This window comes from Petaurus breviceps, unplaced genomic scaffold (assembly GCF_028583685.1).
Source record: "Petaurus breviceps papuanus isolate PSGF00001 unplaced genomic scaffold, PetGlider_PUasm1.0 523, whole genome shotgun sequence".
Lineage (NCBI taxonomy): Eukaryota > Metazoa > Chordata > Mammalia > Diprotodontia > Petauridae > Petaurus > Petaurus breviceps.
The window spans coordinates 2296719-2323623 of record NW_027186356.1 but is presented as its reverse complement, the minus strand read 5'-3'; the positions used below and the strand labels follow the sequence as shown (position 1 = coordinate 2323623).

Sequence of the window (26905 nt, the reverse complement as noted above, 5' to 3'; positions counted from 1 at the left end):
AAACGTCCTCAAGCCTCCTGGGCGGGGTAACTCCGGACCAATCGGTGACGGCAGCGTCACGTAGGGCAGCGTCGAGCTGGAAGTTGTTCTGCGGCAGCGGTGGTGGCGGCGGCTGAGGAAGAGGCAGAGGAAGATGGTAGGTTCCGCTCCCCGAACCCATTCTTGCCCCACAAAATGGCGCCCTGCCCGCAGGGACGGCTCGGACCCGTGCTCAGGAGCCAGGGCAGGTGCCGCTGAGGGCGCAGCCCCTAGATCGGGCCGGAGCTGCCTCGGATCCCTCCCCTAGCCCATTGTCGCCCCTCCCCCACCCCTCCCCACCCCTCCTCCTCCTCTCATTGTCGCCCCTCCCCCACACCCGCCCTTCCTTTACACCCCATCCCTCCCCTTTATTTCCCTCTTTTCCCCTTCCCCTAGTTTTACCCACCCCCATTGTCGGCGGACCCCTCCTTCGTCCCTCGTTATTGTCACCCCCATTCCCTTCCTTCTCTGGTGTTCCCCCAACTCCACTCTCCGGTATTCACTTCCATTGTCTCTCTCTTTATTCTCCCTTCCCCCACATTCCTCTCCCCCATCTTTCATCCTTTGGTCCAGACACACCTATCCCCTCCCCCACTCCCGCCTCCCCCTTGGATTCTTTCTCCCCAACCCTCCTCGATCCTTTTGTCTCCCCTCTTCCTCAAATACTGAATCACCATCTTCTCTCTCTCTTTGAACAACCACATGAAAACCCCTTCCCCAATCCTCCAGTGACTCATTTCCTCTCCCTTTCATCTCCTTACATGCCTCCTCTCTTCTCGGAGATCTAAGGTCCTCTGGCTTCCACCATTCTTGTCACTACCCTCTCCCCCCATTTCCCCTTCCACCCTATCCATCCCCTGGCCCTCTGTCTCTGCTGTCATTCCTCCTTCCAGCCCATCCTCCCCCATTCCCTTGGCTTGGCCCTTCCCAGACCTCGAAGCCTCGTAGGTTTATTGCCCCAGGGGACACTTTCATTCCCATCTTCCAGTCTCTCCCCCTTTGCCCCATCCTACCACCTCCACCCTCCACTTGTTGGTATATCTCACTAAGGCCAAAACATAACCAGTTTCTGTCAAGCTAATGTTTCCTGAGCTTCTCCCCCTCCCCCATCCTTTTTCTTCATACCTGCCTCTACACTAGCGCTTTCTTTCACTGTCTCCTTTCTTATTTTTTCATCTCTTCCTTCTTTCTTTTCTTATTCCTTTTCTTCCTTCCCTTTTCGCCTTGCTATTTCTTCTCCCTCTCCCTATTTTTGTTGATAAGCAGCATGACGTGGTGGGTAGAATAATGGACTTGAAGACTGAAAGACCTGGGCCATCCTGCCTCATACAAATTAGCTTTGTGACCTTGGGACAAATCATTTAAACCCTCAGTTTTTCTATCTGTAAAATGAGGATAATAGCATCCATTTCATAGCATTGTATCAAATATATATATATATATATACACACACACATGCCCATATATAATATATACACATGTGTGCATATACATATGTCCACATATAATACATACAGTGCTTTGAAACCCCAAAGTGCTACAAAAATGTGAGCAATTTTTATTATTTATCCCTTTTTCTACCCCCACTTCCCAACCCCAACTTTATTAATATCATAGTGAGTGGAAGATGGATTTTTCTCTCAAACTTTTTCTTGGGTCCTTGTGTATCATCCCTTTGGTCTCTTCCTGAAATACTTTTTTCCCTTTTCTTTCTGCTGCTGAGACCTTCCCAATGGGGATACAAATGGGGCAGTTTTTTCTGCTCCCCCGGGGTGCACATTCTCACAAAATTCACTGTTCATACCAGAGTCATTGTTACCCCCTCTCCCTTCTACCATGTTCTGCACCAAAAATCTTTTGTCCAGAGGACAGTCCCTCTGCTGCTTCTTCTGGGGGTGGCGGGGTTTCAGTCCTGTCCAGTTCCTAAGACTTCTTGAGTCTTTGGGCAAGTGATTTCCCCTCTCTACACTTTAATTTCCTCATCTGTAAAATGAAGGTGTTGGGCTAAATGATTTGTAAGGTCTCTTTATAGCTCTTACATCTCAGGATCAGCCCTGACCCCTTTCCCCAACTCTACCCACATATAACCCAGACCCCTTTTGAATTTGTAGGGGAAGGCAATGGCTCATTTTGTTATTGTCATTGATTGTTGGTTTGTTTCTGTTAAGGGGAGCAGGTATGGGTATCAGTCAACTTAATCTACAGTTGGGTCTCTATTGAGCAGCACAATTGGACCTTTTAGCTCCTTGAACCCAGTATGAAAGAAAAGGACCTGTTTCTGGCCCCTTTTCTCCCAGGTCTTCTCTCTGAACTACACTGCCATCTTTCTGTTACAGTTGGTCTCTGCTGCTGCTGCTGCTGTTTTCAGCACACTTAACAAACATTTCAGCCACTTTTGGTAGCAGATCACTTGAATGATTTCCAAGCTGGAGGAAAGAGGGAGGGGTGTCTCTTGATGCCAGTGAATGAAGAGGCCACATTCCCTTCACTGTCCCTGTTTACCATTTTCTGCTTCCTGCCACGCCAGCCTCACTCTTATGCTTGTTGCCTTTGGGCGGGGCTTGGGGAAGAGAGATGGGTGGGTGGTGAGTACTTCATGCTTAGTGGATGACTCCCCATGCATGCCCTTTGGAGCACTGTGAATAATCATTTCTACACAGTACCATATTTTAGGGCTCCCAGCTACAGACAGTTGGGTCTCAGTGGTTGAAGCATCAAATTTTTATCACATGTGACCTTGTTTTCAGGCTCACCTAAATCAGCATTACTGAAATCCTGTCTTCTCTGACACTCTCCCTGCCCTTTAATGGTTTGTGTTGTGCTTCTCGTGGGGGACTGCAAGTTGGATGATTGAGGAATGCTTTTATTGGCTTTATCAGAATGGAATACCTGGACTTCTTCTTCCATTTGTAGGGTTATTGATGCCAGTGGTTCTCAAGGTGTGGTCCAGGGTCCCAGGGTGGGGGTCCCCAAGACCCTTTTAGGGAATCATTGAGGTCAAAGCTATTTTCATAATATTAATATATTTTAATTTCTGATAATAATAAATATTGATAAAGCATGTAAAGGAGTCCTGAGGCCCAGAAGTTTGAGAGACACTGATCTAGAACATAACAAGTAGACTGATAGTAGTTTGAGGCTTGTAGTGGTTATGGAATGCTAGTTACCCTTCACCAAAGGGTGATTTGAGAGGATATTTTTTAAAGTAGATTCAGTATTATTCCTGGCTAGATTCTAATTTCCCCAGGGAATAGGGCTTGAGAGAACGTCAAGTTGTAAATCAAGCCTTTTCTCAAATAGCTTTTGAATTAACTCTTTGATCATATAGGATCTTGCATTTCTGCTTTTGGAAACATATGCCATGTACTCCAGAAGTATGGAAGGTGATACCCTAACTTTACCAAAGGGCTGTTTCAACTCTTTATGCTTTGGCATTCAGGATCCTCCATCTGGCCTCAGCGTGTCTTTCTAATCTTTTCTGCTGTTGCTTTCACCATACAGAAGTCTTTGGTATCGTCTCATTTTTGTTGTTGTTTAGTCACTTTTCAGTTGTGTCCAACTCCTTGTGACCCCATTTGGAACTTTCTTGGCAAAGGTATTGGAGTAGTTTGCCATTTCCCAGCTCATTTTACAGATGAGGAAACTGAGGCAAACAGGATTAAGTGACTTGCCCAGGATCATGCAGCCAGTAAGTGTCTTGAGGCCAGATTTGAACTCAGGAAGTTGAGTCTTCCTTACTCCAGGCCTGTCACTTTATCCCCTGCACCACTTAGCTGCCAATGTCTCATATATTCCTGTCTTAATTCAAGGTGATTGAACAAGCATACATTAAACACCTACTTTGTGCAGGGTTGTTTGGTGCTGGGCATATAAAGATAAGATAAGACATTAGACATTCCCTGAAGGAGCCCACAATCTTGTTTGTTTGATTTTGTCTTTTTGGAGGGGGTAAGGCAGGGCACTTGGGATTAACTGGCTTGCCCAGTGTCACACAGATAGTAAGCGTTAAATGTCTGAGGCCAAATTTGAACTCAGGTTCTCCTGACACCAGGGCCAGAGCTTTATTTGCTGTGCCACCTAGCTGCCCCAGGGCCACAATCATAACAAGAATTTATTGAGCTCCTACTATGGGGAAAGTATCTGTTCCTCAAAGATTAGTAAGTTAAAGTTTCTTCCTTTAGCATAGTGAGGTAGAAAGAAGACTGGCCTGGGAAACTTAACCCTTGGTGCTAGTCCTGGTTTTACAACTAATTTGCTGTTGGGTCTTAAAACAGATCAGTCAGTCCCCTTTGTAAATTGAGAGGGTGGTACTGCATGATTGCTTGTTAATCTTGCTCTAGATTCTAATATGAAATATTAAGTTCAGCTCAAATGCTTACTCTTGCCTGAAGACTTCCAGATTTCTCCCTACTTTAAAGGAGCCAAGATTTTATTGTTAAAGATATTCCTAGCACTTCTTAAACGGTGGATTTGTGGTTGGGACCCCACAGTTTAAGAAACACTGAAGGGGTCAAGAGTGGAAAAAAAGTTAAGAAGCCCCACCCTATACTATTGTGGATCTCATCCCCTCTGCTCAATCATAATTTGCTGTAGCCAGAAAAATTTATCTCTAGGTAACAAATCCTTTGGGTGATAGTCCCTCTAAACTTAGCTCTGCTGATGCTAAGACTAATAGATCCATAATGTAAGTTTTGTTGCTAGGCTTATATTCATGGTCTTTCCAGCTAGATAGAGAAGCTGCCAATGACTCTCCAGGCATTTGTAATACAAAGAAATGAAATAGTCACTGTCTTTGAAAAGCCTAAAGATTCTCTTGGGAGAGAGAAAAATGTAAACACATAAATAGCTACAAAATAATTGCTACAAGGTAATTTTTTTTTGGTGAAGTACTAGCAGCTGGGAGGATTGTGTTGGAAGTCATGCTGTTGCTGAACTCTAAAGGAAACTAGGAATCCTCAGAGGAATAGTGTAAAAAGGCGTGGAGGTGGGAAATAGAATGTGAGTAATAAAAATAATAAGGCCAGTTTAGCTAGATAGACCAAGAGTGTGTAAAGGGGAGTAATATATTTTTTATTTTTTTAAAAAAGTTTATTTTTAACATTCTATTTTAAAATGTTGAGTTCAAAATTCTTTCCAGCCCCTTCCCTACCCACTGATAAGACAAGCAATATGATTGATATCCATTATACAAGTGAAGTTATGTGTGTTTACATATTAGCCATATTGCAAAAAAAAAAGGCAAGAAAAATAGTCTTTCACAGTTGATTATCATTACAGTATTGCAGCTATTATGTACAGTGTTATACTGGTTTTGTATCAGTCATATAAATCTTCCCAGGTTTTTCTGAAATCATCCCTTTCATCATTTTGTATAGCACAGTAGTGCTATAAGTCATATACGCAGTCATATACCACAACTTTTTCAGCCATTCACTAATTGATGGGCATCCTCTTGATTTTCAGTTCTTTGTTACCGTACAAAGAGTTGCTGTAAATATTTTGTACATATTTGTTCTTTTCCTTTTTTTTTTGTTTTGATCTCTTTGGGATACAGACCTAGTAGTGGTATTGCTAGGTCAAAGTTATACACAATTTTATAGCTCTTTGAATATACTTCCAAATTTTTCTCCAGAATGATTCAACTAATTTACCACTTCACAGAACTGTTATGCAGTTCTGCTCACAAGTCTTACCATTACTACATTAGTATATTATTTTTCCACTACTTGTTCCCATTTTTTGACCATTAATTGGGGAATGGCTCTTTTCTAAATTTGGCTCAGCTCCCTGTATATTTGAGAAATGAGACCTTTATCAGAGAAACATAATGTAAAAAATTTTCCCCAGTTTCCTGATTTCCTTCTGATTTTGCTACAATTGATTTTGTTTGTGCAAAAACTTTTTAATTTGGGATGGCCAGGTAGCACAGCGAGTAAGAGCACCGGCTCCAGTGTTGGGATGACCTGGGGATCAAATCCAGACTCTGATACTTAGCACCACACCCCGAAATAACTGGCCCTGTAACCTTGAGCAAGTTACTTAACCCCAATTGCTTAAAAAAAAACAAAAAACTTTTTACATAATCAAATTTATTCATTTTTTTCTCTCTTGAGGGTCTGTCTTCTTATTTGGTCATAAACTCTTATCCATGGATCTGACAAGTAATTTTTACCATGTTCCAAAGGAGAGTAATATTAATAAGGCTGTAAAAAAAGGTTAGAGCCAGATTAGGAAGAAGTTTAAATGCCAAACAACAGAGCTTGTATTTGATCCTAGAAGAATAGGGAAGTGTTGTAGTTTACTGAGCAAGAGTAATGACAGTATTTTAGAATTATCACTTTGGCAGCTTTGGAGAAGAAAGAATTGAAACAGCAAGACTTAGTGAGAAGGTTAAACTGTGGGCCACACAGCCTTTAAGTAACAAGGTGTCACTGCCATTCTGTGAGGAGACACAGGAGGAAATCTTTATTGGAAATCATTAGTACTTATGTTTATTTGTGTCTGTATCATTCTTCTGCTCCAAGATTATTTAGGACAGGGATCATATCTTAATTATCTTTGTAGCACCCCTATTTTGTAACATAGTTCTCTGAATATAGTATGTACTTAAATGATTGTTGAATAAGTGAATGAAAATAAAGCAGAGATTTCTTAACCTGGGGTCCATTTAAAAAATATTTTTATATTTTGCATCGGTTTCCTTTGTAATATTATGTATTTTGTGCACTAAAAAACATTCTATTTAGAAAAGATCCATAGACAGTACCAGACTGCCAAAGGAGTCCATGACCCAACAATAATATCTTCATAGGGTTGTTGTGAGGAAGGCACTTTAAAAAACTATTTTATAAATATGGTCGTGTATTAATGTAGTCAGTCCTTTTCCCCCAACAGCCCTGGATATATATGATAGTAATTTTTATTTTGGGTCTGAAAAATATTTCTTCTCCCCATTCCGCCTATACCTGGGAATGGGGTGGTTAAAAAATAAATTTTAAGTGATGTCTTTTTTTTTTATGTCACCAGGATTTTCCAAGTATCTCTCCTTCCCACTTCCAGAAAGCCATCCCATGTGACAAATAATATTTTTCGAAGAAAAAGAATGATACAAAAAAGTCAGAAAAATCAATATATCAAAAAAAATCTGAAAATACATTCAGTGTATCACATCCGTGGACCTCCCACATCTGGAAAGGTGTGGTGGGGATGTCTTTTCATATCTTTTCTTTGGAGCCATATTTGTTCTTTGTGATTTTGAATTTTTTTTGTTTTTTTCCCCCCGTTTATGTTGTAGTCATTGTATATACTATTTTGTTGGCTCTACTTACTTCATTCTGTACCAGATAATGTAAATTTTTCCATGCTTCTCTGTCTTTATTATATTGTTTCTTACAACACAGTAATGTTCTATTATATTTATGTACCAAATTATTTAGCCACTCCCCAATTCATGGGCATCTACTTTGTTTCAAATTCTTTGTTACCACAAAAAGTGGTTACTTATGACTTCTGTGGGTTATAAGCCTAATAGATTTTCTGGGTCAGAGTGTATGGACATTTTAGTCACTTTATTTACATAATTCCAAATTGCTTTTCAGAATGGGTATAATAAATTCACTGCTTCACCAATAATGCACTTTGTACTTATCTTCCCATAACCCTCCTAACACTATTATTCTGAATGGGATGATTTTAACAGTAGTGTGAGAAAAGGGAGTTGTCCTTTGTGCTAGAAGAAACCCTATTGCTGGTACCAAGTGGAGTGGGGATAGCAGCCTTTGAAAACAACCATCCTTTCTTGGATTTAAATTTGGAAACAGATGATTTTGTTGTTGATGTTCCTGACTCCATCAAGACAGCATATTTCTTGGAAGTTTGGTCAGCTGTGGTTTTCTGCTTTGAGCAAGATAACAGTTGGGAAACAAAGATTCCCTGCTTCCTGTTAGGCCACTGGACTCTGGCTATCTCGTTGAGGCATGTGACATCTAGGCTGTATGTTTTCAGCTTGGAATCCTTCTCTTCTAGGGTGGTTTCTTCACCAAAGCCTGTTGTATTTCTTTCTGTGGGAGAGAAGAAATGATCATTATAAGAATTTGATTTATCCCAGCAACTCTTCTAGATCCAGAGCATCAAATCTAGGCTTCTTGCCTTTGTGATTATTTATGGTAGAGAATCACAGAGTCCCCCAGCTGGAAGAGCTAACTTAACAGGCATGCCTTCTATAGCATCCTTGACAAATTGACATCTGTCTCTCTCCTGAAGAGCTCTGGTGATGGAGCTAAGCCACTGCTTCTCAAGGCAGCCCATTTCACTTTGGGACTGCTGTCAGTATTAGGACATTTATCCTAGTGTGGTGCTGAAACCCCCCTAGAACTTCCCACGTACTACTCTGTTCAACCAAATTTATTAAGCGGCTACAGTGTAGATGTCCAACACCTATACTGAGCTCTGCGGAAGATAAAGAGATAGGAAGACATGGTCCCTGCTCTTAGGGAGTTTACCACATATATACTGTAATGCAAAACAACGTTTATGTATATGTGCCTATATGTATATATGGAGACACTCATAAGCATGCATACCCACACAAATACAGACATTGCTTTATGAAATCCAAGGGAGAAAGAGTAATTTCCAACTTGGGGGGGATAAGGAAAAATTTCATGGAGAAGGAGAGCATTGAAGGTTGGGCAGAATTCCAAAAGGTCTAGTTCAGAGGTGTGGAAGGGAGAGCATTACAGGTCAAGGAAACAGCAGGAGCAAAGACACAGAGGAGAAGACAGTATTTTCTTGAGAAGGGAATGTGGGGGTCACACTGGGTAGTTTAGTTTTGCAGTGCTGTGGCACAGAGGAGAGGCAAAGGGGGCGGTCAGACCAGAAGGTGTTCTCCCCACTCCTGAGAGGCAGATCAAGCCACTGGCATTTAGTAAGTGCCTGCTTTATGACACTCACTGTGCTGAACCTTGGGTGTACAAAGGCCAAAGCTGGTCCTTGCTCTAAAGGAGCTTGCAGTCTAATGAGGGAGACAACCTGCAAATGACTGTGTGTGAACAAGTCATGTGCAGGCCAGATTGGAGGTGCTCTCAGCAGGAAGCTGCTAGGATAAGGGGGCCTGGGAAAGGCTTCTTATAGAAGGTGGGGTTTGGGCAGGGACTTGAAGGAAGCCATAGAGAGCATTCCAGCCTTGGGTCATAGTAAGTGGAAAGGCATAGATTTGGGAGGGAGGGAGTATAGTGTGGAAGGAATGGTAAGGAGGCCAGTAACACTGGGTCAGAGGGTGTGGAGGAGATTCTCTTACAAAGGGTCAGGCTTTGAAAGCCACATAAAGATACTTATTTTTGTTCCTGGGGGTATTAGTGAGCCATTAGAATGTATTGAATGGGGTGTGGGAGTTGCATTTATAGGTGAAAAGGACGATGAGAGAAAGATGCTTGTGTTTAATTTTTGGTTAAGAAACACAGCTCCTCTTGCCATATTCCTTAAAACTTCCTCCTTCATCCATTGAATAGGATAAGACTTTTTCAGCTTTGATGTTGAGTTTCTGATAAAGCTGCCAGTGGTTTTTATAGGAGCCCATGCCTGCGAACAACTGTTAATTACATACTGACAGTCTCTTTGTTGAATGCCAGGCGCCAACCTCAGCCACTCTGTCATCCATCATGACTTATTTCAGAAGGAACTCCAAACTAGAACCCTTTTCTGTGGAGGGTATGGTGAGAGAGGTTGACTTTTTCCTGAGAGCCACCAAGACAGTCACCACCATTTCACAGTAAGAGATGCAGCAGCTAGCATTTGTGAGCCCACAGATGTGAAAATGACTTCGTCTTCTCATTTGTGGTGTGGTTGGCAAGACTGGACAGAACCATGATGAGGGAAGGCTAAGCAGTAGCCTACAGAACTCATATGATCAGATGGTATATTGATGACAGACTATAAACTGTATCCAAAGCACCTTTTGGTTCATCCTTCAGAAATCCTGGAGTTTTCTTAGGCCTGGTGGCAAAATTTATAGACCATCCCCTGGACCTCTATAACCCTCCTGAGTGTCTGGTTTCTCAGTATGCTCTAGTGGTCAAGTGGCAGTAATCCCCAAGCAGCAAAGAGGGTTTTGTCTCTCTTGATTGTCACTGGCTTGTCAGTATCATCACGTGGGTGCATTCTGCATCCATGTTTAAGTGTCTTTCTGTTAATATACCTATGGCATGCAGTAGATGGAGAGACCCCATCTTTCCTGGGCCCCAATTGCCCTTGGTCTTAGCTTCATCTTCTGGTCCCTTTTTCTCTTACTAAAACCTAATTCTTGACACGGTATCTTACACATAGTTGATATTTAAATGATGCCTATACAGTTGAATAAGCCCTCCAGCCTTCTTCCTTTGGCCATTATTCCTGGCTTTGGGCTAGAAGAGTTGTAAGAATTGTAATGAGAAAAGTGCCAGTTTAGCCTCTACCACATAAAACTGACTAGGTAAGTAAATTTACCTCCCTGGATATCACTTTGTTCATGTTTTTAAAAAGGGATAATGATACTTATTCCATCTGTCTAAATAGAGTTTTTGCGAGGGTCAATAAAGATTATATATGCCAAGTGCTTTCTAACTGAAAAAGGCTACAGAAATGTGAATATTTATTGTTTACAAGATTCTCTTCCCATGGAGCCTGTTGTTTTTGGCCTCCTACCTAGAAGCTTGGTTTCCCTCTCAGACTTGATGCCTTGTTTCCAATACAGATGGTGGGATTTAACTGAATGTACCAGCCTAATGGAGTTCCTACTGTCATCGTAAGTAAGCATCTGAGCTCCAGACCTCTCATACTTGTTCTGGAACAAGGCCCATTTTAAGGCTGCACTAGAAACCACTGGTGGTGTTTGAAATGTTTAGTGGAGAATGTTTCCCCTAATGTGCCCTGTGCTATCTGAGCCCCCCCACTGTGCCTCTGGGACACCATGATCAGGGAACTCGGCTTTTTCTGCCTTAAATGACCTCATATCATGGGAATGCAAAGACCCAAATAATAGTCTCAGCCTTGTGACCCTGAACAAATCACTTCCCCCTTTTTAGGTTTCCCTTTTATCATCTTGAGGATGGTGGAGTAGAAAGGTTGCTAGCTAGCCTGATAATCAGGAGATCTAGGTTCTAGGCCTCTCTCCAACATTGACTGACTGTTACTCTGGGCAGGTCACTTTACCTCTCTGATCCCCATCTCTAAAATGGGGGTAATAATACTTATTCTACCCTGTGTCACAGGAAGGTGATGGTGAGGAAAGTGTGGTATAAATCTTAACCTTAAATACATACATACATATATATCCATATACACATATACACTCTTAAATGATCTCTAAGGTCCCTTTTAGGTTTCATTTCTATGTCTCATTTGTAGATTAAGCTAATTTAGGAGCCAGCTAGCTTTGTAATCACTTTAGACCTGCTTTACTCTGTCCTGAGTGTGTTTTGAAAGGAGCTGAATATTCGAGAATTGCTGGTCTGAAGAAAAGAGCTTTGGGCTTATGAGCCAAAGAACTAGGTTCTAGACCCCAGGGCTCTGCTACTTACAGAGAAGGGGAGTGATTTATCCATGGCCACAGAGGTGGCACGTGCCTTCTATTATTGTCTCCTTTTTGCAGATGAGGAAACTGAAAGCTTAGATGATTTGCCCACGGTTGCACAGTTAGTCAGTTTGAAGCCTACAGGATAGAAATTCAAGGTTTCCAGGCTCAAAATGCAGCTTTCCATCCACTGTGCAACTTGGTTGCTACCAGTAGTAGTAGAGTAAGCTAAAAGGAAGAAAATGGAAGTCTCTTGTACTGTAGTGGCAGAACTGAAATGAGAGCTTGGCTCTTGCATCTCCACCTGTTTTGCAAAGTTCCAGGTCTGTGTTTAGCGCAGTGCATCCACTGGACATCATTGAGAAGATAATGGTTTGTCAATTATGATTGGATGCTGATCAGAGACCATTCAGTTGCATGCATCTTGGTCTCTCCTTTTTGGCCACCTTCTCTAAGAATGACACGTAGCTGGTCAGCAAGGATGACTTCCTGCTAATTCTTCTTGGCTACTCTTTTACCTCATCTCTCTCACAGTGGTCTTCTCTCCTTTGGAAACTGTCTGACATTCTTAGAACAGGAAACTTTCTCTTTTCTTCCTACAAAGGCAAGGGAATACAATTTTCAGATGACTTTTGAAGCTGGAGAAAGCAGTTGGAGAAGACTGTCTCAACCATGTAAGCTCTGTCAGCAGCCTAGTTCCTGTTGTTAGGGAAATGACCATTGGCATAGAAGAGGTTAATTTCCAAAAACTTATGATATAGAGCTAGAAGAGACCATAGAGATCACTTAATCCAAATCCTTTTATGGGTGAGAACCTTAGACCCAGGAAAGCTAGGTGACCTGTTCAGGGTCACCAAGGGAATCTGAAACAGAGCCAGGATTTGAACCCAGGTCCCGTGCCATTTTCCATAACCCTGTACTGTTTCTCAGGACTTTGACTAAAATGCTATTCAGATTCTTCTTTGTGGTCCAGAGGTGTTTCTGGGTCCTCTGAAGTCTGTGCCAGAAGAAGCAGGGTGTACTGTATCAGAAAGACTTTGTGTATAGGCTTGATGACTGATAATATGCTTGTTGTCAAAGGATTGATTTAACTATTAGTTAAGCGTGGGGAGACTCATCACTAGAAGGAGAAAATTTACTTTAGCCACAGCAACTTAGAAAACTCCTTTAAAGCAGTCTTCTTGGGGGGAGGGGGCCAGAAGGGTTGTCAACACCAATGAAACCATGGCTTCTTCAAATCATCCAAGTATACCAGATGGTGGTTAAGAGCCCCAATGTGGTCTTGTGATCCCACTGTGGGACTTGGGCAGCCAGAGGACTGCCAGTGGGCTTAGCACACATCCTGGGAGTACAAACGGAGAATTGAAGTAATAACATTTCTGTAGCACTTGACAGTTTACAAAGCACGTTGTTTACAGTCATCCTTTGAGGCAGGCAGTAACCAGTATTATCCCCAGTTTGTATCCCTGAGAGGTAAAGTGATTAGTGGTAGAATCAGGTCTTGCACCCAGGCAGGACTTGGGCCCTACATTCTTTCTAATAGGAAAGGAGAAGGGAGAGTGGGAAAAAGAGACAGGAAAAGATGGGGATGAAAAGAAAAAGAAAAGAGGTACCTGTGATTGGGAGCTGGGGAGAGAGGAACCTGAGCAGTTGTTTTGGCTGATGCTTGCCCTGTTGACTCTGGCCTTTCCCCACCTTGAAATCTTTCATGGTGATCTTAAATCCCTTAACTATAAACCCTGTTTTTGGTGCAAATGACTTTTTTCAATGAGGGTAGGAGGAGAGAACAGTTAATGGGAAAGCCACTTGGTGCCCTTTGGGGATCTGTTCTCATGGAAAGATTCCAGGCCAAGAGGAGTCTTTCTCCCTTCTTGCCTAGCCACATTGTCTGAAGGGTCCTGAGTACTGGGGAGCCTGCAGGAACCTGAGGGGTGGAATACTCTTGAGGTGACCTTGCTTTCCACACACAGTAAAGGGCAGCATTGAATCTTTACCTGCATGACCCCCATTCTGATGCCCTGGAGGTCATCCTGTACGCTGGTTGGGCTACTCTCTGTTTGCTGACTGGTCTGTCCATTGTCTCTTACTGATACCGTGTTTCCCCAATAATAAGACCTATCCCGAAAATAAGCCCTCCCCTTACTGTGTAAGATTCCTCTAAAATAAGCCCTCCCCCGAAAATAAGCCCTATTGAGATTGCTACTGTAGTGAGCCCGGTGAAACGCACGCCGCGCTCCGAGCTGCATCCAGTCAGAGCTGTAGCAGTGAGCGCGTCATCCTGTTCTTCCCCAGCTTATTGAATAAAGGTACATTTTTTTGTTCACATTTACCTGTTTATTAAAATTGCTGTCAGTGTTCATTAAAATAAGCCCTCCCTTGAAAATAAGCCCTCTGGTGTTTTTCTGTCCAAAAAATTAATAAGACAGTGTCTTATTGTCGGGGAAACACGGTACTATAGGATCTCTTTTTATGTCTTTTCCAGGCAGATTTTTTGAAAGGATTGCCCGTCTACAACAAAAGCAATTTTAGTAGATTTCATGCTGATTCTGTGTGCAAAGCCTCGGTGAGTAGAGTTGTTTTTTTTTAATAATTTATTATTTTTCATTTCCAACATTCATTTCCATAAGATTTTGTGTTTTAAATTTTCTCCTCCTCCTTCTCTTTCCCCGTCCCCAAAACAGCTCTACTTATACACTCATATTAAACATTTTCATGGTAGTCATAATGTAAAGAAGAGTTAGAACCAATGGGAGGAACCACAAAAAAGAAGAAACAAGACAACAAAAGAAAAAGAGCAAATAGTCTGCTTCCATCTGCATTCAGACTCCACAGTTCTTTTTCTGGACGTGGACAGCATTTTCCATCCTCAATCTTTTGGAGTTGTCCTAGATCCTTGCATTGCTGAGAAGAGCTAAGTCTGTCAGAGTCAGTCATTGCACAATGTGACTGTTACCGTGTATAATGTTTTCCTGGTTCTGTTCATTTCATTAAGCCTCAGTTCATATTAATCTTTCCAGGTTTTTCTGAAGTCTACCTGCTCATTATTTCTTATAGCACAATAGTATTTCATTACACTCATTAACCACAACGTGTTCAGTCATTCCTTAGTTGATGGACATCTCAATTTCCATTTTTTTTTCCACTACAAAAAGAACTGCTATAAATATTTCTGTACATGTGGGTCCTTTACCCGTTTTTATGATCTCTTTGGGATACAGACCTAGTGGTAGTATTTCTGGGTCAAAGGGTATACACAGTTTTATAGCCCTTTGAGCATAGTTCCAAATTGCTCTCCAGAATGGTTGGATCAATAGTGAGTAGAGTTTTGAAGGGGGGGTGGTGTTCCTAAAGACTTTGTGGAGTGAGGTGCTTTGATGGGGTAAGGTGTCCCTTGCCATGAGCCCCTTCTCTTGGCAGAGGGACCTTGGAATTTTGGACAGAATTGGCTCAGGATAGAGTAGCCTGCAGGGAGCAGTGGAGGGCATATGGTTCAGGTGTATTATTGGTTAATTGTAGCTTACGCTTTGTTTCACATGCTTTCCCCGCCAAAAGCAAAGACCCAGAGGAGGGAGGAGACTTGCCTGTGGGTTGCAAGAGCTGGCTCTAACCCCAGCTTAGACACAGACTCTGAGAGTATTTTGGGGCAAACACTTTTTTTCTCAGAACTTTTTTCCCTTCTGTAAATTGAGGAATTGAACTAGATGATAATTAAGGTGTTTTTTAACCCTAATATTTTATAAACCTCTATAATGACCCTCTGACCAACTTAATTCCAAGTTTCTAAATTTTGATGCATCAACATTCTGCCTCAGTAACACAGGGGTGCTAACCTGAATAGAGTGGTAAAGGGAAGGGGAAGGATATGGGAATTCCTCATCATCATATGGTTCCTAATCCCTTCTTCTGGATTCTCCTACAGAACAGACGGCCATCAGTCTATCTTCCTACAAGAGAATATCCATCAGAACAGAGTAAGTGAAGTTGCTTTCTTGGGCTGTTATGCTTAGATGCTAAGTGGGCATTTGGGCCTAATAGCCCAGGACTTTGGAAAGACAGCACCCTTTCTCTGCCCATGAGAAGGATGCTGGCATGTCAGATCAGGTGTCATTAAGGAAGACCAGGCCCAGGCCAGCCAGAGGCTTTGACCAGAGTGATTTGGAAGAAGTAAGCTGAGCATCTGAGCCTAGGGAACAGGGCCTTACAGATCTCCGCCCTGATGTTGTCCCCATTTATAGTAACCTAGCTTCCCTAGCTCTGAATTCTCTGATCAGATCTCCTGATGCCAAGCCTCACACCTTCCTTTTGCTGAAGAGGGTGCTATTACTTTAGTTAATTAAGCCTCCTTAAATCATACCCTCTCATTTGGGAAATTTTCACATTTGGGACATGACTAGGTGGAAGTTTGCCTTTTATCCGATCTTTGAAGAAAGGAGTTTGCTGAATAATTGTATAGTGAAGAGTATGTGTAGTAAAAACAAAACAAAAAACCACTGATTGTCATGTCAGAAAATCTGGGTTCAAGTCCAGATTCTGTTGTGTCTTCCCTTTCCCCCACTGCCAAACCACAGGTGGCCCTTAAGAAAGTCATTTTCTGCCTGTGCTTTAGTTTTCTCATCTCTAAAATGAGGATAATAATGCTTGCAACACTTAGCCTTGTAGAGTAATTTTGTGACCGTGTTTTTTAAATTGTAAAGCATCATAAAAATATGAACTACAATTTATAATAGTAAGAACAGCCGCAATAATCTAATCTGGAGAATGGCTCTGTTCTCCAAGGCTCTGCCTTTGGCACGGCAAGCTGAAGTGGCCTCTTATCTGGGCCTGGTGTCTGTCACTGAGCACCAGGGGTGGAGAAGGGGCCTTATAAAAAGTATGGCCTGAATACGAGCACCCACTGATGGAATGATGGCTCTTTGGAAGTTTTAGATTAGTCATGTAAATAGGATTTCAGCCTGGAGGTTGTTTGACCCACTTGGGCAACAAACTTTTTAAACTCCTCAGGCATTTGATACCCCATCGAAAACACTGATCTGCTCATTACAAATCATTCTTAATAAAAAATAGATCTCCTAAGGACCTGGCAGACGCTAAGAAGTATTTTGTTCACCTTATGTCCTAAAGGAATCCAAATCTAAGAACTGGAAGTGATCACTTACTCTAACCCTTTCATTGAACAGAAAAGGAAACTGAGGCCAGAGAGGGGAAGAAATTTGTCTGAGGTCACATGGTATGAGGTAGAGCAAAAAATAGAAAATATTTTATAATATTCTCCATTAATTCAGATTAGTTCTGGTGGTTAGAATTAGTAAGGTTTTATTCTTCAGATTTTTTATACTGTGCCTCATCTGTGGAGCTGAAACAACACATTTGTGTGTCCTAGGCAGAGTTTATAAGTTGTACCCTCCTCCCATCTTGGCTGCTGGTTGCTGGAGGCTTTGAGCCTCTTGTAATATGTCACTGGAACACCAGGATGCCTGAATATGGAGAACAGGATTTTCTGGTTATCAGAAATATTAAATACAAGCATTTATTAAGTCATTTCTTGTTGTATTCCCCCCCTCCCCCGTCCCACAGCACAGATGTGTGGTATCCTAGACATCACAGGGTGACTGAAATTGAAGCATTATTATAAACTGCTGCTTTCTGTTTGTGTCTCTCTGCCCTTCTAGTTATCGTAACAGAAAAGACAAACATTCTTTTACGTTATCTTCATCAGCAATGGGACAAAAAGGTAAGTGCTTAAATGCTGAAACTTGGGGAGAAGACTTGTCATTGTGGAAATAGGAATATTCAAGTGGGAATGATCAAAGGCAGACTCTGATTTCTTTCAATCAGACACCCAACCAACAATCATTTTCAGGTGACCCCATCCACTCTATTAGGTGCTGGGCATACAAACCAAGAAAGTGACTTGATGGTTCTTAGGCATGAGAGACTATGATCCTTGTTCAAGTCAGTCAGCTTCATCTTTGGGGCTCATCAGATGGCCTGACCAAAAGCACCTTCCGCAGTTCCTCATGGCCTCCTGAGTCCCATGTGGGAGGGAGGCACTGCCTGGCATAGGCCAGTGTTTCCCAACCTTGGTATTCTGGGAGACTTGAGAGGCCAGGCAGATCAAGTAGCCAAATCACCTCATGGTATAGACAGGTAACTGAATCCAGAAGCAAAGATACTTACTGTAGGTCATAAACTGAGGGATTGGCATTGCTAGGTCTAGGACCCAGCCCTCCTGATCCCCAGGTCAAAAATTTTTTGTTCATTTGTTTTTGTTTTATGCCAGAGTCACTTAGACACTCATTCCCTCCCCCCATCTCCCCATCTGAACCCTCTCTCGAAACCACAAAAAACAGTTAAGTAAAGCCAACTGTCACAGTGACTGTCAGACAGTCTGTGGAACATTCCACTCCATAGACAGATCTTGTCCTCCCTTCTCCCATGCTGAGAGGAGGGAAGTGTCTTTTAGTATCTGTCTAATGGGGATTCATGCATGTTTCATAGGTTATGGGTGTGTGCGTTTGTGTGCCTGCGTGTATGCACAAGGGTGTGAGAGACCCTCATCCATAATCTCCATCCATGCTTGCAGTGGCCCCAAGGAGATTGTCTTGTCTTTCTGCAGTTTCAGGTGTATGTGAACTGCACATGCATGAGTGCATACACACACACACATTCACATTCACACTCACTGCCTCTTATCCCTAGCAGACTCCTGTTGTGGCCATCCCATCCCATTTGGGAGACCCTGGGAGCACTCAGGATGTTCCTGGAATTTGTGGCAGTGTGGTAGGGAATTGCTATACAGGATAGTAACTGTGAAGCACCTTCAGGAGAGGACCTGGGTTGTCACCGAATCTCAGAGCTGGGAGGGACCTTCATAGTCTCCTAGTTCAGCCTCTTTTCTTATCCCAGAAGCGTTTCTGAGAGGAGACTTCATGCCTTTGCCTGAACCCTTAGATCTCCGGTGAGAAGGAGCTCACTTTCCAGGGAGACTGCCTATTCCATTCTTGGGCCAGCAATTGAGACTTGGCCTGCATTTGCTTCCTTGTTTCTCTAGCTCATTTTCTCTTGGGTTTCAAGCAGAACGAGGCCCATCTCTTTTCCACATTCAGTGCTTGAAGACAGTTATCCTGTTCCCCAAGGTCTTCACATTTCCAGATTCACCGTCCCTAATTTCTTCAGCCAGTATAGCATAGTTTCCAATAATTCAATAACAACAAGCTTTTATTAAGCACCTACTATGTGCCAGGCACTGTGCTAGGTGTTGGGGATACAAATGAAAAAAACAGCTCTTAGAAACAAGATATGTATATGTACAGTATACAGAAAATAATAGGTTCCAGGGCCTTCCTGAGGGAAGGAGGAGACTAGAACCTGGTGCAATCTGGAGATGCCTTTAGTAGTGCTTATGCTGAGTCTTCAAGGAAGCTGGAGATTTGTGAGGCTGAGGTGAGGGAGGAGAGCTTGCCTGGCAAGAGGCATAGCCAGGGCAAAAGCACAGAGACAGGAGATGGAGGTCTCTATGTGAGTAACAGTGTGAAAGCCAGTATGGTTAGGCCAGGAGTAATGTACAGTGGGAGAAGAAAGGTTGGGACCAGATTGGGAAAGGTCTTTAAAAGCCAAGCAGAGACATTTCTCTTTGATCCCAGAGCCAATAAGGAGCCCCTGGAGTTTATTGAGTAAGGGAGTGACGTAGTTGGATCTAGGCTTCAGGAAGGTCATTTGGGCAACTGAGGAGGATGGATTAGAGCAGGGAGAGAGACTTGACACCGGGAGACCAATTTTAGGCAAGAGGGATGGGGTAGTGTGAATAAGGAGAAGGGGCTGTATTGGAGATACGTGGAGTTAGCACTCTGTGGATATACTTCAGCTTGTGATCCTTCCTACAAGGGGGCACCAAGAAGAATCACAATAGTTGTCCTTTATTTGGAAGGTCATTTTCAGACTTGTCAAGTGCTTTTCTCTATACAGCCACATACTCGGGTATGTGCCCCCCAGTCACACCCAGTAGAACAATGGTTCAATCTCATCGGCCCAGTAGCCTGGCTCAGATTCTGCCTCTCTGCTACCACTTCTGCTGCTGTCTGCCATCATTCCTGGTGATCAGTTTGTAGTTGGTGTCCCCATATAGCTATATGAATGCAGGAGGAGGGAGGTTTGGCTAGACAGCTCTGTGTGTATCTGTGTGTGTGTGTGTACGAAAAAGAGCTGATTGTCTCAGTGGCCTGGAAGCTCTGAAAGGTCAGTTGTGATGTAGCAGCAAACAAACTTAGGTGATTAGGTGTTAGGTGGCTTTTGTCCAGGTGCAGTTTCCATAATAAGGGAGGTGATCAGATCACTTTTCTCGGATCTGTTTGGGTCACAGTTTGAAGTATTATTTTCATTTCTATGTACCAAGGCCTAGGAAGGACATTAACAAACTGAAATGTGCAATTGAGCATGACCAAGATAACCAAGGCCCTAAAAATCACATCTGGAAAAGTGTTTGAAAGAACTGAAGGTTCAGTTACCTATATGAGGTTCTATATTGCTTTATAGAAGATATAATATATTCTATATTATTATATAGAAGAAAAGACAGTTGTGTCCTCAAAGGCTGTCATGGAGAAAAGAGTAGATTTGTGCTTTCAGAAGGCAGAAGGAGGAGCAGGAGGAGGTAGGATTTGACTCAATTCATAGAACTTCCTAAATTGTGGGATGAAATGACTCAGGAGGTGAACGCCCAGCCCTTGTGCTGAAGGGCAATCCTGGGGTTTGTGGGTCTCAGGACCCTCTGGTATGCTCCCCACTTAAAGAGGTTTGGGTAAGAGGCTTTACCAAGGCCTTCCATCAGCTTTGAGGTTAACACGGAGCACCTTCAGGAAGGGAGCAGTGTCTACTCTCAGGGGCTTACCTTCCATCAAGGGGGGAGTTGTTAGCATTTACAAAATGCTTCCAGGATGGCTAGATCCTCACTGAACTCGAGGGGGTGGTGGTGGAGGGGAGTATGAGGTTAGGATCGGATTCTGAAGGACACGTTTAGTGCCCAGCAAAGGAGTTTCTTAAAGTATCTGTTCATAGCACTGCTAGGGAGGCACTGGAGTTTATTTAGCAGAGGAGTTATGACCTGTGCTTTAGGGAGGCAGGTGGATAGGGAATAATAGAAGTAACATTGGAATCCAGATCCTCTAATTCCAAGTCCAGGGTTTGTTCTACTGTTACCATTCAGGGATTTCTGCTAAGTCAGCATTGGCCTCATTTTCCTCTGAGATCCCTTCCAACTGGGGTTCTCTGATCCTCTGTAATCATTGGCTCTGCTTGGAGTATTGGACCTCATTTGGTGAGGTGCTGTAATTTCATACTCACCCGGCCTTCTCTGACTCCTGACTCTCATGTAAATAGTTCCCTCAGCTGAGCCTTCTGGCCAATGTAAAGGTCGCTCTTCTGTGCCAGGGGCATCCAGGCCAGTTAACTCCCTCTCTGCCCCACCTGCCTCTTGTCTGTAGACATCCAAAATTGCAGAAAGAGTGCATGCTTAAAATTGCCTCACCTTTGCAAACCTGGCAGCCCAGCCAGCGCCGGTGCGTGTGCCTCTTCCCTGCCTTCTTTTTCTCATTAGTAGATTGAATAGGGAGAAGGGACAAGGTGGGTGCTCCTTTTAGCTTCCATCCTGTCTTCCAGGAAGAAAGAGGCAGGGTTGATTGAAGTTAGTAAATCAAGTGTAAAGCACAGCTGGCCCAGACTTAATTTGCCTTTGTCTTATTTCTGATAGGTAAATAACAGCCCAGTCCTGCATTAATAACCCTGTGTGTAGAAAATCCCTCTGGCAGCCTTAGGGGAGTAGAAAGGGTCAGGGCTGTAGGTTCCCAGACTAAAGCATCAATAAGCCTTTATTGTAAGTGAGCACTTTTTTAGGCACGAAGAGATGAGAGAGAAGGTACATAGGTACTCATGTTTTTATAGCCCTTACAGGTTCTCTTGTGCCTAAGTGGGGACAGACTGGCTAACTCTTAGGGTTGTTGGGAGGAAAGTGCTTTGTAAAGTTGAAAGGCCTTTGTCTTGGCTCAGCCACTGGCCTGCAGTTCAGCTTCTCTGGATCACCTCTTCCATGAGGAGAAGGGGCCAGATGTCATTACTACAGGCTTTTGACCTTTACACTAGGATTCTAAACCCTCTTACAAGAAAGGCCAGCAGAGGAGTATCGTCCATAATAAAGCCATTTGTGTGTCCCACTAGATGGTTCGTGAGGGTGCTCTGGATTTGGGGAGGTGGGGGGAATGGATCCTCCAAAAACTAAATAATGATCTGGCAATAATCACTCAGGCTGAGTGCTCCAGTTGATTATTTGAGAATTGCACTGTTGGAAAGGGATAGGTAAAGATAGAACTGTGCCTGAGTTCTTCATCCTCATCAGAGCTAGCATTTATGTAATGCCTTTACATAGATTATCTCACATTTTCCTCACAACAACCCTGAGAAGTAAATACTACTGTCTTTATTTTACACTTGAGGAAACTGAGGCAAAAAGAGGTCAAGTGACTTGCAATATTTGAGGCTGGATTTACATTCATTTCATCCCAACTCTTGCTCTATCCACTGGGCCACTAGTTCTTTTCCTTATCCATCAGACAGCATTTAACCTTCAACTTACCTCCCCAAACTTGTTATTGATGCCCTCCTCTCCCCAGAAAAGCCCACCCAACCCCCTAAATCACTCACCAGGACAACTCAGTGTGCAAACATATGGGTGGGCAGGAAGTGTGGGCTCCTCTCCTCCCTGCTTCCCTTGCTGGCGTCATAAGACTTCTTGTTCTTCCCTGTCACGGTAGAGAAAGTGGATTTGGAATCAGAAGGCCAGACTTTTAATCCTGATGCTGCCCTTTGCTGACTCTGTGACTCTGGAACACATCACTTCATATCTGAGTCTCAATTTCCTGATGTAAAATGGAAGCAATACTTGCCTTCCTGGGTTGTTGTGAAGCTCAGGCGAGGTCATGTGCACAGCGTGCTGAAAGGGAGGACCCCAGAGGGATGATAGTCCTCTGAATTCCCTGGTGAGAGGCTGGTCCTACTGCCTGGGCTCCAGAGGCACCTCCCTAGAGAGGTGAGATTGTTGCCCTTGGAGCTGTAGCTCTGCTACTAATTTTAGTGGTTTGACCTTGGACAAATCAATTAGCCTTGGTTTCCTCTTCTGTAAAATAATACCTTATCTGCCTGGGCAAGTTGCTATCTTAAGTCCCTTCTGTGTCCCGAAGATCTAAGATTTCTGAAGTCAGGAATGTGATCCCTGTGAAGGGATTTGTTATTCTGTTACACTGAAAAAACTTGTAGGTGTCTCACTTATCCTGGCCAACCTCAGGAAGCATGTAAGCCAACCCTTCCTCATAGGAGCCCCTGCTCTGGCATTCCTGACAGATGTTGTTCGGCCTCTGTTCTGGACAGCCCAAGCAGTGTCATGCTACTGTCCCTGGACGACTTACCTCTTTTCCTCATTTTACATGCTTCATGCTGCTCACCTTGGTGTGGGGCTTTGCACTATTCAGTGGAACTAACTTTAAGCACCTACTGGTTGGAAAGTCCTGTATTGGGGTTAGCTTAGATAGGGTCAATTACTCCATGAAATTCCACAGTCTGGGGAGTGGCAGTGGGGAGACACAACCCTTAATGAGAGTCATAAAGCAATGTTCGTGTGCCTGGGGTTGTGAGGGCCTCCTGGAGGAGGTAATGTTAGAAATGGGTGCTATAGGAACAGTGGGATTAGGGTTAGCATGAGGCAGAGGAGAGCCCAGCATGTGCTTGGGGGACAGAGTGGGAACCAGTCTGATTGGAGCTTTATGGGTGCAGTGATGAGAAAGACCTTGGAATGCCACCATGGCCAGTAAAGCAAGCCAAGAGCTCAGAGTTCAGAGGGGACCTAGAACTATCCCATATAAACTACTTTTCTTTAGATGGGGAAACTGAGGTCCAGGGAGGGAAAAGTGACTGGCAGGATTATAGGATTTGGAGCCAAACAAGACCTTTGGGATTGTCTTCTGTAGCCCCTTCATTTGAGAGGTGAAGAGGAAAGTTGCCTGAGGCCAAGCATTACATGAGGGCTAGAGTCCAGAGCCAAGCTGGGCAAGTCTCCCAACTTGGTCGTTGTTAACTAGTCTGTCCCACAGACTTTTGTTCTCAGACTTCACTGGTGAGTTGTGACTCTGTCGGCAGGGGTGGCCAAGCGGTTGCTGCTATGATGGGCTGGCAGACCTCTGAACTTAAGGGGAAGGCCATCTTTTCTGCAGCAGTTCAGAGGAGGGATGCAATGCTAGGCCTTCAAGGACAGAGGGATTAGGGATGGCCATCCTGTTGTCCAGATGAACCCGAGGCCCAGAGCAGACTTGCCCAAGGGTCACCGGTTGCTCACTTCTTCCTCTCTTTCTCCCACCCAGAATGCTGCAAAGAAGAGAGACCAGGAACAAGTAGAACTAGAAGGTGAGAGTTCAGCGCCCCCCCGAAAAATTGCCAGGACAGACAGCCAGGACATGAACGAAGACACTTAGGACTCTTGCTTTCCCTCAACAACTTGTCTACAGGCGCTTCCTGTCTTGTTTCATCACAGTGTGTAAGCCCCTTCCCTCCACACTATGCAGCCCAAACCACTTCTGACTTCATAGGAGCCAATGTATTTATTTCCGTAATTTTTATTTATGTTGTAAAATGTATGGAGTGATGGTTAAAAGCAAGTCATCGGATGGTGTAGTGTAACATTGGTAGATGCTTTTAAAAAAAAATACATGGTCACTTTTTTTTTTTCCAGGTTTTACTAGATCTGTTACTTAATTAACTCGGAAGTAGCTGGGAAAAGGTGGGAGCCAAACACAGCCTTATGTGTCTGTCCCCTCTAGGGCTAGGGCATTACCTAGTCCTAGGGTCTGGGGTTGGGGGTTTGGTGACAGTTTGGCCTGGGCCTTCCAGGCCTTACCCACAAGCTTCTTCTGGGACCTTTTGGAGCTCACAATGTTTCCTCCCAATGGCAGGCCCCTAGGAGGCCAGTGGGTTTGCCTGCAGCTCCACCCTCAGCCTCAAAAAACTGTTGGGCCCCTCCCTGATGGAATTGGTCAGTTTAGAAGGTTCATTGTGGGCTTCTCTCGTGTCCTCTGGGCACTTGACAAAGGCTGCATGTTTGGGCCTTATTGAATGCCCCAACTGCAGGGCCTCCATTCCAGGAAGCTGGAGTTAACAACTCCTTTTTTTTTTTTTTTAATCCCTTCTCTTCCCCCCCCACCCCACACACACCATTTTAATAAGGACTGGCGTGTTCAACTTCTCCAATCAAATAAAAGGATATTTCTTATCCCACCTTGAGTATTTGATCCGCAGCACAATTAGTACACATTGCGTGGAGGGAACTGTTTAGTCTGAGAATTGTCTGGTTGTCATCTCTCTCCTCTTTGGCCATTTTTATTGAGTTTCCCTAGCCAGGAGTATCACTCAGGGCTGAACTTTTTCATGGGCAGGGGAGATCAACTGAATTACCGTCCAAGGATGTTCACAGTCATGGGCTTTTCTGTGGGTCTTTGGAGCTTCGTTTGACTGAAGAACAGAGTTTCCCATCAGGCCCTAGGCAGCCTAGGCCAAGCCCATTGGTCAGGTGTATGCCACTCTGGCTTGGGCAGACAAGGCTGGGGATGATAGTGACCTTGTCACACTGGAACCGGGAACAGAACTGGTTCTCAGCAAAACTGGGACTTGCCTTCCAAACTGTGTCACTCCCCGGGGGAAAATCTCGAGATTCTTCTGCCTACCACTACCCCTGCTTAATGGGGTTGGAGGGAGGACAGTAGGAATTCTTCAAGTGATAGTGGTGCCACCAGAAGGGCTCTTGTCCCCATGGCTGGAGCCCAACCACCCCCATGGATACTCTGGGGGTCCCTCAGCCAAGAGCAGATGCTGTGACTGCAAGAGGCACGGGGTCTGTGCCCCTTTTCAAACATCATTTGGACTGGGCCTGAAATACCTGGCTCCTCCCCTCCTCCATCACCTCTTCCTAGGACTCTGTTGGCTGCCACACACTTTGAAATCCTAGATAATGGAATGATAGTGAATACTAAGTGTTACTGCTTAGAGGGAATAAAACTGAGTTTCTCGAATTGCTGCAGATGGGAATGGGACTCCCTGAGCAGACCCAGCTTAGGCCTATTGGCAGCAGTGGGAGTCTCACTCTCTGCCTTGAGTTTGAGGGTCATTTTTAAAGCATTCAGTTCTCCTACAAGCTAGGGGTGGGGTTGGGCAGGCTGGTCAGCTTCTTAGCTGACTTTTCTCTTCTTAGAAGGCAAAGCTGAAAGACCCTGAATTTGTTCTGACCCTAAGGCATGGAGCTTCAGGCTTTACCCCCATTTGTTCCCTGGCTGTTTCTTGGGATCTCCACCCTTGAGGGAGATACCAACCTCCTCTGGCTCTGTGGGTGTGCCTCAGGAGGCTTCTTTCTGAGTCACTTGGTACTTGAAAAGTTTCTGGGCAAGGATTCTTGGGCTCTATTAAATCCCAGCTCTGGTGTATGGTGGGGTTGCTGTGGTGTGTGCAGGCAGTTTGGGAACTGGGAGGCCTTGCTCTCTACCTCCCAGGTCGATCCTGCTGAAGCTGGAGTGACCTCTACCTTCCATGGAGTGGAATGGCCAGCCTTTGGGTCCCCTGGGCAGCCTCAGCCTGGCCCATTACCGTGTCTTCAGTTAAAACTCTGCCTTGCTTTAGGAGCTGAAGGGACTTTTGCACTAGGTTATCCCCCCTTCCCTCTCCCCTCCTCCTTCCTCAATTGTAGAGTGATGGAACTGGGAGCTGAAAGTCAATGAAATCATTGAGCCTGACATCTTCCTTTTACAGCTCAGGCAGCTGAGACCCAGAGAGACCTCACACACGTATATAGGTTGCTCTAACAGGAGCCTAGGATTTGAACTCATGTCTTCTGACTCTTGATGCCATGATCTTTCTACTCTACTGTGGTGATGGGTAAATTGAGGCCCTGAAGGGCACTTGGCAAACCTCTTCAACTAATTCCCCTTAGTTGTGGGCTTGGGGACAGACAGCCTGTTTTCTTTAAAGGGAACCAGGGGAGAATATCCCATGCAAATGCTCCAAGGTAGTTTCTCTACTAGAAAACCTTTTGCTCATCCCCATCTCAGCAGTTCTAATAAGAATAGTCTCATGTTTCTGTTAATGCTTTAAAGTCTACAGAGCACTCCCCATACGACAGCTCAGTGAGAAGAGGGAACAGAAGTCATCCTCCCAGATGATGTTGCTGTCTTACAGATGACCCAGGGAGTGCCCTAGACAGGATTGAAGGCCAGTGGCCTGCCGCTAGAGCTGTTGATCTTCCCACTGGGCACCAGT

General features: G+C 44.0%; 1 protein-coding gene across 2 annotated transcripts; it reads left to right on the top strand.

Annotated features, from left to right (window-relative positions):
* Positions 1–24338, top strand: DDA1 (DET1 and DDB1 associated 1). 2 transcript variants are annotated; one of them, XM_069102057.1, is made up of 6 exons: positions 57–136; positions 10748–10798; positions 14049–14129; positions 15486–15537; positions 17236–17297; positions 23968–24338. In XM_069102057.1, exons 2-6 carry the CDS (start codon positions 10766–10768, stop codon positions 24076–24078), a joined length of 339 nt encoding a protein of 112 aa, XP_068958158.1. In that variant the 5' UTR covers positions 57–136; positions 10748–10765; the 3' UTR covers positions 24079–24338. The 2 variants fall into 2 exon arrangements, with proteins under 2 accessions (XP_068958159.1, XP_068958158.1); XM_069102058.1 differs by lacking the exon at positions 10748–10798 and having other exon boundaries at positions 1–136.
* The last annotated feature ends 2567 nt before the right edge of the window (positions 24339–26905 follow it).